The sequence below is a fragment of the Equus caballus genome, chromosome 12, assembly GCF_041296265.1.
Source record: "Equus caballus isolate H_3958 breed thoroughbred chromosome 12, TB-T2T, whole genome shotgun sequence".
NCBI lineage: Eukaryota > Metazoa > Chordata > Mammalia > Perissodactyla > Equidae > Equus > Equus caballus.
In genome coordinates, this window is record NC_091695.1 from 25,862,228 (window position 1) to 25,875,931 (window position 13,704).

Genomic DNA, 13,704 nt, shown 5'->3' on the forward strand with positions numbered 1-13,704 from the left:
ACATCCCATCAGATGCCGGGACAGGCACACACACATGTTCACACACTAATGTAGACCTGTACACAGGTGTGCTCAGACACACACTAACATGTATACACACCTCAAAACATACTGGCCAAAGGCACCCAAGTACACACGTGCGTGCACAGACACATTCAGGCATCTTACGGTGCGGAGCTTCATAGGTGTCCACGGACACACAGGCCTATCCATTAATACAGAGATGTACAAAATGTACACTCTCAAACAACACACAAATACACACTGACTCAAAGATTTACGCACATTTACATATACAGATTCACACATACACAGATACACACAGGTATACAAAGAGTGACTCGCTTACACACCAAAATACACATACACGCATGTGCATGTGCATCTCCAGAAATATTTGCACCTTCTCCCTGTGCCCCATGTAGAACGACACCCAAAGAAGTATTTCTGTCTCAGAGTGCCCCCCTCATTCTCTCCCCACAACCCAAGGCTGTCTGCCCTCTTAATACCCAGTCTCAGATCTGAACTCCTGCTGCATCAACTCCAGATCCTACCGGGAGCCAAGCATCCTGCCTCGAACAAGGTAAAGAGCAGCAACAGTGCTCTCTCTCTATGTCCCCTGGGTCAGAGAACAAGGGATGAGGGAGAGAAGCTGAAGCCTGGGGCTATAGACACAGCATGGGAGCCAGAGGCAACCAGATACCCTGACTGGCCCCAAGACTCTAATGCTGGGAAGCACCTCTCCCTCCTGAGAATGTAACCCCTTTAGGGAGGTAGACTGTGGATGGGGGAGAGGGAAGGACAGGCACCCTCCTGGGTATGGAGTGGGGAACAGATCTCAGAAAAAGTTGGGGCCTTTCAATTCACCCACAGTGGCTGGAAGAATGGAAAACAGGGGCCAGTATCTGAGGCCAACAAAACAGAAGAATAGAGGAACAGGCTGCCCCCAGACAAGACTACTTTCTCCTCCCTCCCACATGCTTATCCAGATGGCATCTCACTGCTCCACCCCAATCCTTCAATCAGCAAGATCAGCTCCGTTTTGGAAAACCACCCCACTCCCACCCCACCCCACCCCGCATACTGAACCCAAACAAAATAGGAGGGCCAGTTCCGCACCCCCCACGGAATGGGATCTTCCCCCAGAGCCTGGGGGAGAGGGGTGAGAATCCCTGAGCCAGGGCTGAGAAGGGTCCTCCAGAGTCCATGCTCCGCCCCCAGGTGGCGCTGCAGCCCAAAACCTCAGCACCCCCACCCACCCCTACCGGGAGCCCTATAGGCTCCACCACCTTTTACTTTCCTCAAAGCCCCACCCTGCAGGAGTGATGGCTTTCAGGTGTTTCGAACCCCAGGGAGTCCTCCAAAGTGAGCGATGAAGAAAAGAGTCAGGAAATGCTGTGGGAAGTCTGGTTTTATTTCGAGGAGGGACAAGGGGACAAGGCCAGTGTCCAGGGGGCTGACAGGATGCTGTGAAGTGAGGAGGCTTCAAGGCAGGGTCTCCGTGCCAACGGCTTAGGAGGAGCAGATGAAAGGCAGACGCCTGCTGCAAGGAACTCGTCGCCAGTGACCCCCTGGCAATAGAGAGCACAGTGAGGTCAGCTGCCCATCTGAGTGTGGCTTGTGCCCCGCTCCTTCCCTCCTCAGGCACCTCATACCCTCCCTCGCCTGCTGTGGCTGTGATCAGTCAGCCATATGTTGCCTACACATCCCTACCAGCTCACATTTCGTGAGCTCCCACAGCGAGGGAGACAGGGTGATTGAGTGCTTTCATCTTCACAATGACTCCAAGAGATGGGTGCTAGCTCATCCCCATTTCTCAGATGAGGAAACTGAGGCTTAGTGGGGGTAATAATTTGCCTGTGTCTCTACTGGCCCGTGGCAGAGCCGGGATGTGAACCGCAGCAGTCTTACTCCAGCGCCTGTGGTCTTAGCCATTGTACTGTGCTCCCTCACATCCCTCATCCATGCTGTTGGAAGCTGGAGAACTGTCTGTCAGCCATCCCTAATTCCCACATCTTTCCTTAGTCCCTCATCCACAGTTTAGTTCACCTCTGCTACTCTCATCTGTCGCCATCATATCAGAAGAGGGAAAGGACCCCCACCCAGGCAGTAAGATGGAAAGCCCGCATCTAACCCCCACACAGGACACCCCATCACCTGGTTTTGCTTTGAGGAATCTGTCCCTACATCTCAGCCCTTCTCACAGAGAGGACGTGGCTCTCCAGTTGGGAGAAGGGTGTGAGTTTGGGGAGGAGTGTTGAGACAGCCCAAAGGGACAGTATGTAAGAGGTCACCTTACCCCCATTCCCCTTGCCCTGGTGCTCAGTTCCCCTCACCTCTGGTGCATAGAGCCACGCAGCGGCCTCTCCCCTTTCTAGGTTGCCCTGAGGCCCAGTAGCTAAAATTCCAGCGGCTCCCATCAGTCCAGCGAAATCTCCTGCGGCAGCGCTAGAGAAGGGATAGGCTGCATCAGAGGGCAGAAATCCAGGAAGACAGAGACAATCACAGGCTCCGGAGAATGCACACCGAGCACCAAGCATCCCTTTCTGGACACTCACTATACGTATAGTCTCTTCTCGCTGTTCACCCGGCTAGAAGCCAGATACCCTAGAGATCCATCCCTGAGTGCAGGCAATGGCATCATCACACAGAGTAGGCTTCTCAAACTTCATTGTGTATACAAATCTCCTGGGGATCTTGTTGAAACGCAGATTCTGATTCAGGAGGTCTGGGGTGCGGCCCAAGATTGTGCATTTCAAGCAAGCTACCAAGGATGCTGATACTACTGCTTCATGGACCACACCTGAGTAGCAAATGTGATGGCACTTATTCATCCACAATCCCAGAGCCACTCTAACAGAAGAAGGACTCCATTTTTGACATGGGGCAACTGAGGCTCAAGGAAGTCATTCAGCTAGTAAGTGACCAAGATGGGCATGGAACCTATCTCGTGACGCCAGGGGTGTGCTGGTAAGTGTTTAACAACCATCTCTGGGGGAAGGTGAGAAGGCAGAGGGACTTGTAGCAGTTGCCAACTTCCTTGGTGTAAATTCATCCACCATGGGAGATTTCAAGCTACAAGCGTGAAGTCACTGAACATTGAGTTGGGAAGAGACATGCATAATCAGTGGTTCTCCTGAGCCAGTACAAGCCAGCTCCAGCTCATCCCCACCTGCCTAGGGTCACCTCAGCTGCTGGGATAAGACTTGAGGCCAGCAGGTGTACCCTCGAGGTGACCAGAAAGAACTTCCCGTACCTGGGAGTTGGCCCCACACTTACCCAGCCTCTCCTGATGCCTCCAATCCAGACCTGGCCTTGGTTGATACACCTGACTGAGCACTGGAGGCGATAGTTTAAGTGGTAGCTGTGTATGGAGACAAGATTGCCTCGGTAGCACCTCCTGCAGACATTCTGCAGAGACAAGAAGAGGTGGTGTAAAGAATTCACTCTCCTTTTACTCAAGTCCATGAGTCTCCAGCAGAGAGCCTACATCCCTTTTCAGTTCATAGATCAGGACCTACTGCCCTCCTCAGTATCATCGCTTGCTCCTTTTACTGTTGTCAGGAACTTCTTGCAGGAAATAATAATAATACTCAGCATCATTATAGCCCCCATTTATTGAGAGTTTACAATGACCCAGGGAGTATTCTAAATACTTTCCATGTATTATTTCATGGAAACTTCACCAGAAGTCTAGGAGCTTGGAACTATGTATCTCCATTTTACAAATGAAGATACTGAAGCTCTGAAAGGTGAAGTGACTTGCCCAGGTAACACAGCCACTGACAGGCAGAGCCAGGATTGAACATAGGTCTATCTAATACCAAAGCCTTTTGTCCAAATAAGTGGTTCTCAAAGTGCAGTCTCCAGGCAACAATATCATCATCACCTGGGAACGTGGTATAAATGCAAACTCTTAGGCCCGACCCAAGACTTGCTAGATCGGAAATTTGGGGTAAGGGGCCCAGAAATCTGTTTTTTAACAGATTTCATCTCACTAGGAGATTCTGGTACACATTAGACTTTGATAACCACTAGTCTAAATGAGTATGGAACGGAAGGCTGAATCCACTCTCTTCTTCTCCCCCAGGTCCTCCACAGTAGCTTTCCTGCCACTCACCTGAGCTTGTTTAAACCTCCTAGGAGTTCGCACCAAGCGGTAGCGGCAGGTCTTGCACCCAGGATGGTGCAATTCAATTGTTTCCTCTTCCCTGGGGCACTGCAAGTCTTCACCTAGGGCTGCTGGGTCCGACTCCATGGCCTGCTCATCCTCAAAGGTGTCTTGATTGGTGGAAGCCTCAGCCTCCTCTCCTTCTGACTGGATCACCTCCTCTGTTAGGGCCAACTCTCCCTCCTGCTCCCCTGAACCTTCCACATCCTGGGTCAGGTCTGCCTGTGTCTCTCGGATGTCCAAATGGGGGTCATCACTCTCTGGGAAGAAGAGGTAACTTGCCATCAGATGAGTTCTCCCCTCTTCCAGTGCCATGGACAGCTCTGATCCCACTCAAGCCTTCCTATGGATGCCACCTGACGACAAGACTGGAAGGATCTCCAAGGTGTTGAGTGAGGCAAGAACTCTTGGGTCATATGCACAAAGGGATGAGAACCTGACTTCTAGCTGACACCACAGGTATGTATTTTGAGTTGGGAGAATTCACCTGTGGGAAGCCCTTCACCTACACGAGTGGGTGGTTTTTCCTTGTGAAGGAGCCCTGATAGAAAGTTCAGGTCACAGTTGTGAGTCCAGGAGAAATCTTAACAGAGATGAGCTAGGTCAACTGAAGAGGGGAGGCTGTGGCCTCGGCCCCACCAGTGCAAAAAGGGTGCAGAAAAGAGGAGAAAAGAGAAATATAGACGAGACGAGAAGGGGAGGACTTACCCAGATGAAGAGCAGCAACTGTCCCCAGCAGGAGAAGGGGCAGGAGCAGAGGGCATTTCATATCTGCTCAGTCTTGTGACAGGGACACAGCTCCACCTTGCCTCCCTGGGATGTCCAGTGTGTCTGCACAGCCCCTGGCACACGGCAAAGAAGAAGAGTTTGTTTAACTGGTTTATTAAAGAGCAATCTAGAGAGCTTGCTTCTCGTCCAGTGAACAGACTGAGCTGGAGAATCAGGGAAAGGACGTGGGGGTGTTGGCTCAAGGTGAAAAGTCCCCTCTTTCCTGAGAACTCCATCACTGCTCACTGGAACAACACTTAGCCCAGACCCTGGAGGAACAGGTCTGCTCAGGTCCAGGGCCTATTTCACTCACAGTGGAGAAGAAAAGGAAGAAGTGTAGCCATTAGGCTCTGAAGGACAGACCTCTGAGGTGTTTGCCAGATAGGGTTCTGCTTCCTCCCAAGCCCTGGACCTCTCCTCCATGGGCAGCCAGGGGAGCACTCACCTCCTGAGAGTCTGAGGCTCTGGTCTCAGCGTCTCTGGCTGCTGGGCCCCAGAGGCAGCCCTTATACTGGGCTTTTGGGGAAGTGGGAAGAGACTCAGTGTGGGGTGTGGGGCATTGGAGCTGATCAGGAGTTTGCTCAATCCTCTCCCCCATGAGCCCTGCTCTCTACTGGGGTCTACTGCCATATGTGGGTACGCATCCACCCTGGTGTGATTGAGAAGACCCCAGATGTCTATTGTCGAGGCAAAGTTATTATTAGTGCCCCTAAAGGGCCCCGGCCTGAACAATGCTCCTTAACCCCAGGAGCAGCCTCCCTTTGGTCAATATCCCAACAAATGGAGTGGAGCATCCAGGGATCCGGGAGACCATGAGAGGAGGAGGGAGGAAGTGAAGGGAGCCTCAGTGCCCCTTGGCCCTTATCTAGAACAAGTCCTTTATATGCATCGCGTCCCTGAAACTTCACTTTCATCTCATTCCCTTGAAAATGTATGACTATCCCTACTTCACAGACATGAAAAGTGAGATTCAAAGAGGGAAAGTGACTGGACAAGATTTCACTGGAAGTGGGTGAACCAGGATTTCGAAGTCTTTTTGGCTCTACAACCTCTGTCTCTCTGACTCCCCTCCCTCCCTCCTTTCCTAACTCTCCTTGTCCCTCTCCCTCCCTTTCTCACCTTTAATGTGTGAAAGACCTATGCTCTTTCTTCTGCACTGAGGATCTAGATCAAGATGCTCAACCTTTGCACTCTTACTATTTGGAGTCCATTCTTTGTTGTCGGGGGCTACCCTGTAAATTGTAAGAAGTTTAGCAGCATCCCCAGTCTCTACCTATTAGATGCCAATAACACCTCTCCCAGTCATCACTATCAAAATTGTCTCCATGCATTTCCAACTGTCCTCTGGGGAGCAAAATGGCCCCAGTTGAGTATCACTATCTAGAATATGACATTTTGTCCAAACTCAGCTCGTATCTTCTGGCAAGGCGGCAACAGCTTGAATGGAAAGCTTCATGCAGAGTCCTTCAAACATTGGTGGACCAGCTTCCCCACCCCACCCCACTCTCCATCTCCCTCCCGCCATCTGCCACCACAGGGTCCGGAATAGGGGGAAGTGAGTGATGCATTCGTCTCGAGTGCAAGATTGAAGGGAACACTACAGAATTCAGTAGTCAAGGCAAATAATATTTCAATGCAATCTTTCTTAAAAGTCAAAAAAAATGCAAAAATATCAAACCCAGCTTTCATCAACCAAGCTCCAGCCAAATTCAGTGCAGTCCAAGGAGAGACTAGCAAGTGCTAAACAGTGACTTACCTGGATATCACTGCCAAGAGCTAGTGGACTTGTTGGGATGGAGGACTCAACTCTGTGACCTCCTGGTTTTCCTCAGATTCCAGCCCAGACCCCAGTTCTCAGGGCACCAGGAACAGGTAACTCAGAGGGTGAAAAGGCCTGGATTCCTTCCTCTCTTCTGCTCTCCCAGGGGACCTACAAATGGAGAAGTATCAGAGAGGTCACTTCTTGGCCTGATTGCAGGGTAACCGTCCTGGCTGTTATCTCCCCAGCCCAACGGACCAGACCCTCAGCTTATCTAGCTGACTGAGGGGATTGGCCAATTCCAGGGCCCCCAAACCCTGGTCTCTAGGTTTCCAACTTCAGATCTCTTAGTGGAGGAGGGGATAGAGGACTAGACTTCCTCCTTATTGTTCTCCCCCCTCTTGGGGTCCAGGCCAGGGGCATCATTTCACTGAGTGGTTGGGTTGACCAATAAGGTCAACTACTCTCGTGAACCAGCACCATGACAAGCTTTGCACGTGTTGTCTCATTTCAACGTCCATATTTCACAGATGACGAAACAACATCTCAGAGCACTTAAACAGGTGCCCAAGATCACACAGCAAGACAGAGACAGTTCTACACCAGAGACAGGCTCTTTATGCACTCACGACTGCCTTCCCTCTGCCTCCTCTCACTCACCTCCCTTCTCCACAGCCTGCTCCTCCTCTGCATTGACCCAGTTTTCTTTGCATATGAACCCTGGGAAAAGTCATTCCAATGACTTGCTCAGTCACCACAGTGATGCCTATCTAATTTAAAACTGAAAATAACATTTTTAAAGATCTACCATAGGCCACATATTATGCTTCGTTAAGGCTTTTACATCCATTATCCTACTAAATTAGTCACTAAAATCATCCTACAATCTGGTGTTGCCAACTCTAGCCTATATATCTGCTACAAAAGCTCAGAGAGGTTGAATGACTTGCCCAAGTCCACACAACTCATAAGAAGTGGCATGCTGACCCTACTCTGTCTGACTCCCAAGTCCTCCCTTTATTGGACACACCCAAATTTGTTACCTCCAGACACTCTAGCCAATGGTGCCAACATTTTCAACATCCGTCAAGTTCCAAGTCTCTGGCTCACTGTTTGCATTTATGTTCATAGGGTTTTCACACTCTGCCTCCTGAGAGTCTGTCCACCCCCACATTGTGCAGAGGGTGTGTCTTGCCATCTTGAGAGGCAGTGTTGTGTGATGTATAATGAAATCACAGTTCACAGAGTCAGCCCTCTGTGTCTCAGTCTTCTCATCCGTAAACTGAGGCTAATGCCAGAACCTACCTCTAATGAGATCAGCTTCAGTACAGCTCTCAGAACTGTCCCTGGCGGATGGTGTTGGGAGCGGCCCTTGTCAGGAAAGCAGGGCTACAACTGTGACCCTAATCAACACACAAGCCCTGAGTGTAGATTCGGCTCTGCGCTTCGGACGGTGTGAGGAGCTCCTCAGGTTCCATTGTAAACACACCATCTTCCTCTCACAAAGCTTAGTTAATATCTTGTTGGAGAAAGAAAATGCACACAGAAACCCATATTTTCAAATGTAAAGCCAGTGCTCTTATTTCACTCATTCATTTTTGTACAACATTTTTTGTGGATGTATAGCATGCATTCTGTCAAGTATGGTACGCTGCTCAGGGAAGTTTTACAGAGTGAATGCTCCCACACAACTGTGCCCACAACAAGATACAGGACGTTCCCGGGAACTCAGTCGTCTCCTTCATGCCCCTTCTTGACGTTAATCCCCCGAAGGGGATCTCCACGGACTGGAAGTCACACTTCTATCACAACACATGCCCCCAACAGAAGAGATTTGTGAGGGGCAACGCAAAATCCACCTACCGCTTAGCACAGAGGCTGGCACCCAGTAAATGCTTAATAACTGGGTGATTTTGTTACTCTTTTTATTAATATAGGAATAGAGGGAAGTAATGCCTTCCCACACCAGAATATAAGGTCCGTGAGGGCAAGGAGTGAAAATTCTACTTCAGCTGCATCCTCCACAGTACCCAGCACAGGGCTGAATCCGTACAGTATTTCAGAATTCCAGCATCTTTGAAATCAACAGACTATCGTGGTACAATTACAGTATTACAATGGACCTGTTTTATTTCTATCTCTTTCTCAATTTGCTGTGCAAACTTCAGCAAGTAGCTTCTCCTATCTGAGCCATACTCAAAAACTTAAAGGTCTTGATTGGCCTCTCTCTATGACCTTGATCCCATCTGTAATTCTCTCGATTTGAGGTGTCCTGGAGGAAAGGGGCTTCAGGACACTGACCCCTTACTTTCTGCTTGCCTCCCAGGTGGAGAGAGGATTCAGAATGCCTTCCTTCCTCATCTCTGATTGAGACACCCTCACCTCCAGCTAGGTTGGAGTCCTATGCCCCAAGATGAACACAAGGTTAAGGGAGTCCATCCTGCCCGCCTCCCTCTGCCCCCTGCACTGTGCTCCATCCCCATAAGATCATGTCCTGGAGGGGAGATCAGCCAATGCCTCCACCCAGAGAAGCAAAATGGTTAAAGCAACATGCTCTGGAGCAGATAGTAAAACCACAGGCTTGCTTGCATCTGGGTATTCAGCCTTGAGAAAATCTTTTAACAGGTCATCCCTTCTCTGAGCCTGGCTCTGTAAGATGGGATAATAATTATGGATCACACAAGGTCATCTCTGTATAGTGCCTGCCACAGAAGGGGTCATTTGTATGTGCACTGTGTGGTAACAGTTAGTGGATATTGTTGTGCTTATATTATAAACAACTGTATGTTCCCCAACAGTAAGGGGCTGTGTCCTAACATATTCCCAGGCCTTATATAGGGTTGAACATATAGCAGGTTGTCTGATATTGGGTATCCCAAGGAGCAGATCCTAAGTCAAGAATTTGTGTGCAAATTTGTTTGGGAGGTGCAAGGGTACTAGTAGCAAAGAGAATAATTCACAAGAAAATATGTGTTGTAAAGACAGCTACCTCCATGGGTAGCTGGAAGTTAATTCCACTGGGAAATGGTACCCAGGGCATGCCTTAGAATTATTCCCCCCGAGGACTGGGGTGCTCAGATACCCACTCCTGAGAGTTGTCGGCTGTACCTGGGTCATGACAATTTCTTAGCACATTAAGGTAAGCACAGTCTGTAGGAGAGAGAGGCCAGGACATTGAGGATCCACCGTGAAAGGTTCAAGAGGGATGGATGGGGTCCTGGCAGAACCTGTACATAGGCGCCCGGTAATTTGGTGTTGTATGAAAAGAGCTAGCTGAGCCCATACCTCTGTCTTCAGGATGGCCCCACCAACATCATCCCATATTTCATGCTTCGTGAGAGTGATAACTTCTGGTCCCTTTCATGATGGACAGTGGAATAGGGAATCATTGTAGGACACAAAGTTCATGAGTGGGGCTAAGCCGAGTGGATCAAGGATCAGAGGAAAAATAAATCAATTTCAGCAAAGCAATTTTACTGCTGAGGGTGAAGGGAGGGGAGGCAGGCAGGCGAAAGGAGGCAGTGTCCTAGGAGGGGGCAGCTCTGAAGTCTTGGCTGGGTTCCGCTCAGTGGGAACAGACAAAGGGGAGGACCATGTCACACCGAGATAGTCTCCAGCGACCTCCTGTGAAGGCAGAACCAGAAGCGGCCTTCAGCCTCTTGTTTCCCCTGACTCAGCCCCAGGAGTTTTCACTCCCCACCCCACCCCACACTTCAGTGGAGATGAAGTCTGTAGATTCAGGAGGCGTCTCCCTTGAAGGGTCCAGCTCTTCCTCGCAACTCCTCTAGGAGCCCATCCCACCTCCCCAGGCCTTTTCAGATTTCATCCCCACTCCCACCTCACCGTGGGTATACATGGACACACAGCTTCCACCAGAGGCCGAAGGCTGGCCAGCAGCCCAGAACCAAAAATCCCAGGCACTGCCATCCATCCAGTAAAAGCTCCTGCAGCTACCCTAGAGGATAGAGGAGGGAGAAGGTGGGTTGGAGCATGAGGCAAAAGGAAGACAGGAAGGAGAGCTGGCACTTTCCCTGTCTGTTCCTCCTGCTGTCTGCCAGCTATTTTCCTTGACTATTGGACCATGATGGACACTGTTCTGGTCAACCAAAATGTTTATCCACAGTGGTCATCACCATCACATTCTATGCATCCCTGTGATGCCTTGATCCCTCTGGCCCTAACAAGAGGTGGGACAGGAGTTTCAACCACATCCTAGAAATAAGGAACCAGGCTCACAGTCCTGCCCAAGTCATACAGACAGTCAGAGGCTGAGCAGAACTTGAACCCAAACCTCCTCGTTCTAAAACCTTGGCTCATCCTGATACCTAGGCAGCCCCTTTGATGTCTTGCCCAGGTGTCCGTTTATCCCCAGTTCTTCAGGGGATCATAGAGCAGAACTACAAAGAAATCTGCAGTAAGTTGTGCACTGACTTGGGTCAGGAGAGGCTCCCTTAGAGCTGGGACCGGTCTTACCGGATATCTGACTGCACCACCAATCCAGACTTGACCCTGGTTGAGAAATCTGGCTCCCCACTGGATCTTGTAGTTACAGGTGTGGTCATGGATGGAGATGAGGAAGCCCCCATAGCACCTCCGGCAAGTATCCTGCAAGCCAGGATAAAAGAAGAAAATGAAGTGCCCATCCCACAGGAATTCACACTACCTTAGCGCTGGGTCTCCAAGTCTCCACAATTCATTCCCCCACTCCCCACGCCAACCCCACAGCCATTTGAAGACTGGAGATCACAACACAACTTCTGTTTCCACATGATCCACAACTCTTATCCCCTTACCTGCCTCTAACACCTCTGAGGGCCTCAGCGCATGCTGGCACCCCCAGGGTCCTCAGTGAGGAAAATAAACAGTGAGACAGAGGCCAGAGACATCCCCTCCACGCACTCCTCCCCACCCCAGGCCTCAGTCACAGCCACAGGCCACTCACGTAAGCTTGATTATATTTCATGGCTGTCGACACCACAATAAAGCGGCAGGTCGTCCATCCAGGGGCGCATTCCAGTTTGACTGTATCCTCTTCCTTAGGGCACTGAAAGTCTTTGTCCACCTCTTCTAGGGCTGAGACAGACTTGACAAGCCCCTCTCCCTCAGGGACATCTTCACTTCCGGAGCCCCCCTCCTCCTCTCCCTTCGTCAGCGTCAGTCCCTCCATAGGAGCCTCCATTGCCCCACGTTCTGGCATCTCCCTATCCTGAGGCAGGGTGTCATCTCCCAAGGGGCTCTCAAAGTTGGGTGCTTCAGTCCCTGACAGAGAGAAAGGCCAATTGCACCTCCTTCACATCTCTCTCCCTTCCTCCACAGAACCATGGACAGTTCCCACCTTGCCCTAGGCATCTGAGGCTTCAGCCTTGGAAAGAGAGGAACTTGAAACAAGGCTCCCTGAGGAGAACCCAGTCTCCCACATGAGGTCATGGTGTTAAGAGCAAGGTCTTAGGGTCAAGGGGTTGTGGGTTTGTGTACTGATTCCATCATCTACTAGCTTTACTTTATTTGTGATATGTGTGTACAAATGGGCAAGCTCCCAAGGGGAGCTCGTGGGGATGACATGAGGATTAAAGGAGATGATGCACAGAAAATGTTTAGCACAGTGCACTCAGTGAGCTCAAAGGAAAAGGAAGTCATTATTGTGATCATCATTAACATTATGAAGAAAGGACAAAACGGAGAATATCATACTATAACCAAGACTGCAGATATACGGATGCCCTGAAGAGTCCCTTTAACTCCAGGCTCTAGAGACCCTGCTCCTTTCAAGGCAGAGATCCTGAAATAGGGGATAGCCAGAGAAGGGGTGACTTTGTGACTCTCACCTTATGTAATGTAGAAAGGAGCAAAGGAGAGAAAGAAAGACTGAAAACCAAAGAGACTTACTTAGATGAAGGGCTGAAACTGCCCCAAATAGAAGAGCCAGAAGTAGGGGGAGTTTCATCTTGACTTTGTCCTGAAATGGAGAACACAGTTTGTCATAAACATACACAATCACAGCAACACCATTAGGGGACCTTGGAGTTAGCTGGAGAAAGAGTAGGCATGAGTAGAAGTCAGGATGGACCAGAAAAGCTAATGCTGAGCCCAGCCCCTGAGGCTCCAAGATGCTAGAATAGAATGAATCAGACAATGAGGGACAGCCAAGGTTGGCTTTCCTGTGGACTTGAGTGTGAATAAGGGAGTTATTACTTTTACTTTTTGTACTTAATGGGCCCCTCACAGTCTCTGAAACAAAGAAGATCCAGAAACAATGATTATTGGCCTTCCTAGGAGTACACAGCACTTAGAAAGTGGGTTGCCTCCTCAAAGCTCAAGAAGCCACATGTGCATCGCTGCCTTCCCCAGACAAGGAGAGCTTTGGCATACCTCGGAAGGAATGTGAAAGGTAGAGGATAAGAATTCCTGTCCCTGCTGACACCCATGCAACCTGACAGCTGCACACAGTGCCAGCCAGCCCTCCAGAACTGCCCAGTCCAGGCCAGATGCGTCCTGATAGATTGAACATTTACTTGGAACCAGTTCCACGACACCAGAAAGCACTTACCTACCAAGAAGTCTTCCTGGGTCCTGAGGAGTTCCCAAATCTCAGATCTTCCGTTGCTCCGTCCCACACTGACATTTTATATAGTGGCCTTGGAGGAAGTTCCCCAGAGGAAGAAAGGTTTGCCACCGCCTGAAGGATGTGAGAGGGCTGATAAGAACCCCGCATTTCTTCACTTCCCTAGGGAGCCCACTCATTGCCTTCCAGCGTCTCTCCTGTCACCCTTTTCAGGAACCAGGAGGCCATTCTGAGATCGCTCGGAGCCATTGGTTCCTATCCTGTACTGCATTTCAGAATCTCCTTGGGAGATTGTCCAAAACGCACAGCTCTCCTGCTTTACTGGTGGGAATGTGAACTGCCACAGACGTTTTGGAAGTGAATCTTCCAATATGTAGTAAAAGTAAAAGTATCATTTGATAAATTTCAGTCTTGGAGACTCTCCTTTGGAAAGAAAACCAGCTA

General features: G+C 49.9%; 1 protein-coding gene across 4 annotated transcripts; it reads right to left on the reverse strand.

Moving 5' to 3' along the window:
- Positions 1-1,393: 1,393 nt before the first annotated feature.
- Positions 1,394-13,330, reverse strand: LOC138915063 (proteoglycan 3-like). Of its 4 annotated transcripts, none has more exons than XM_070228684.1 (6): positions 6,696-6,944; positions 4,880-5,013; positions 4,121-4,431; positions 3,280-3,411; positions 2,337-2,448; positions 1,394-1,571 (listed from the first exon to the last, which is right to left on the reverse strand). In XM_070228684.1, exons 2-6 carry the CDS (start codon positions 4,938-4,940, stop codon positions 1,513-1,515), a joined length of 675 nt encoding a protein of 224 aa, XP_070084785.1. In that variant the 5' UTR covers positions 4,941-5,013; positions 6,696-6,944; the 3' UTR covers positions 1,394-1,512. The 4 variants fall into 4 exon arrangements, with proteins under 4 accessions (XP_070084785.1, XP_070084784.1, XP_070084782.1 ...); XM_070228683.1 differs by lacking the exon at positions 6,696-6,944 and adding an exon at positions 5,385-5,488; XM_070228681.1 differs by lacking the exons at positions 1,394-1,571; positions 2,337-2,448; positions 3,280-3,411; ... (1 more) ...; positions 4,880-5,013; positions 6,696-6,944 and adding exons at positions 10,152-10,322; positions 10,542-10,653; positions 11,172-11,303; ... (1 more) ...; positions 12,585-12,654; positions 13,246-13,330.
- Between the last annotated feature and the right edge of the window lie 374 nt (positions 13,331-13,704).

Excerpts from the sequence above, each read along its gene's own strand:
- LOC138915063 (XM_070228681.1), bottom strand. The coding sequence starts at position 12,642 with ATGAAACTCCCCCTACTTCTGGCTCTTCTATTTGGGGCAGTTTCAGCC. Across the intron at positions 11,958-12,584 it reads AGTTTCAGCCCTTCATCTAA|GGACTGAAGCACCCAACTTT; the intron begins GTAAGTCTCTTT and ends TCTCTCTGTCAG. Across the intron at positions 10,654-11,171 it reads GTGGTGCAGTCAGATATCCG|GGTAGCTGCAGGAGCTTTTA; the intron begins GTAAGACCGGTC and ends TCTATCCTCTAG.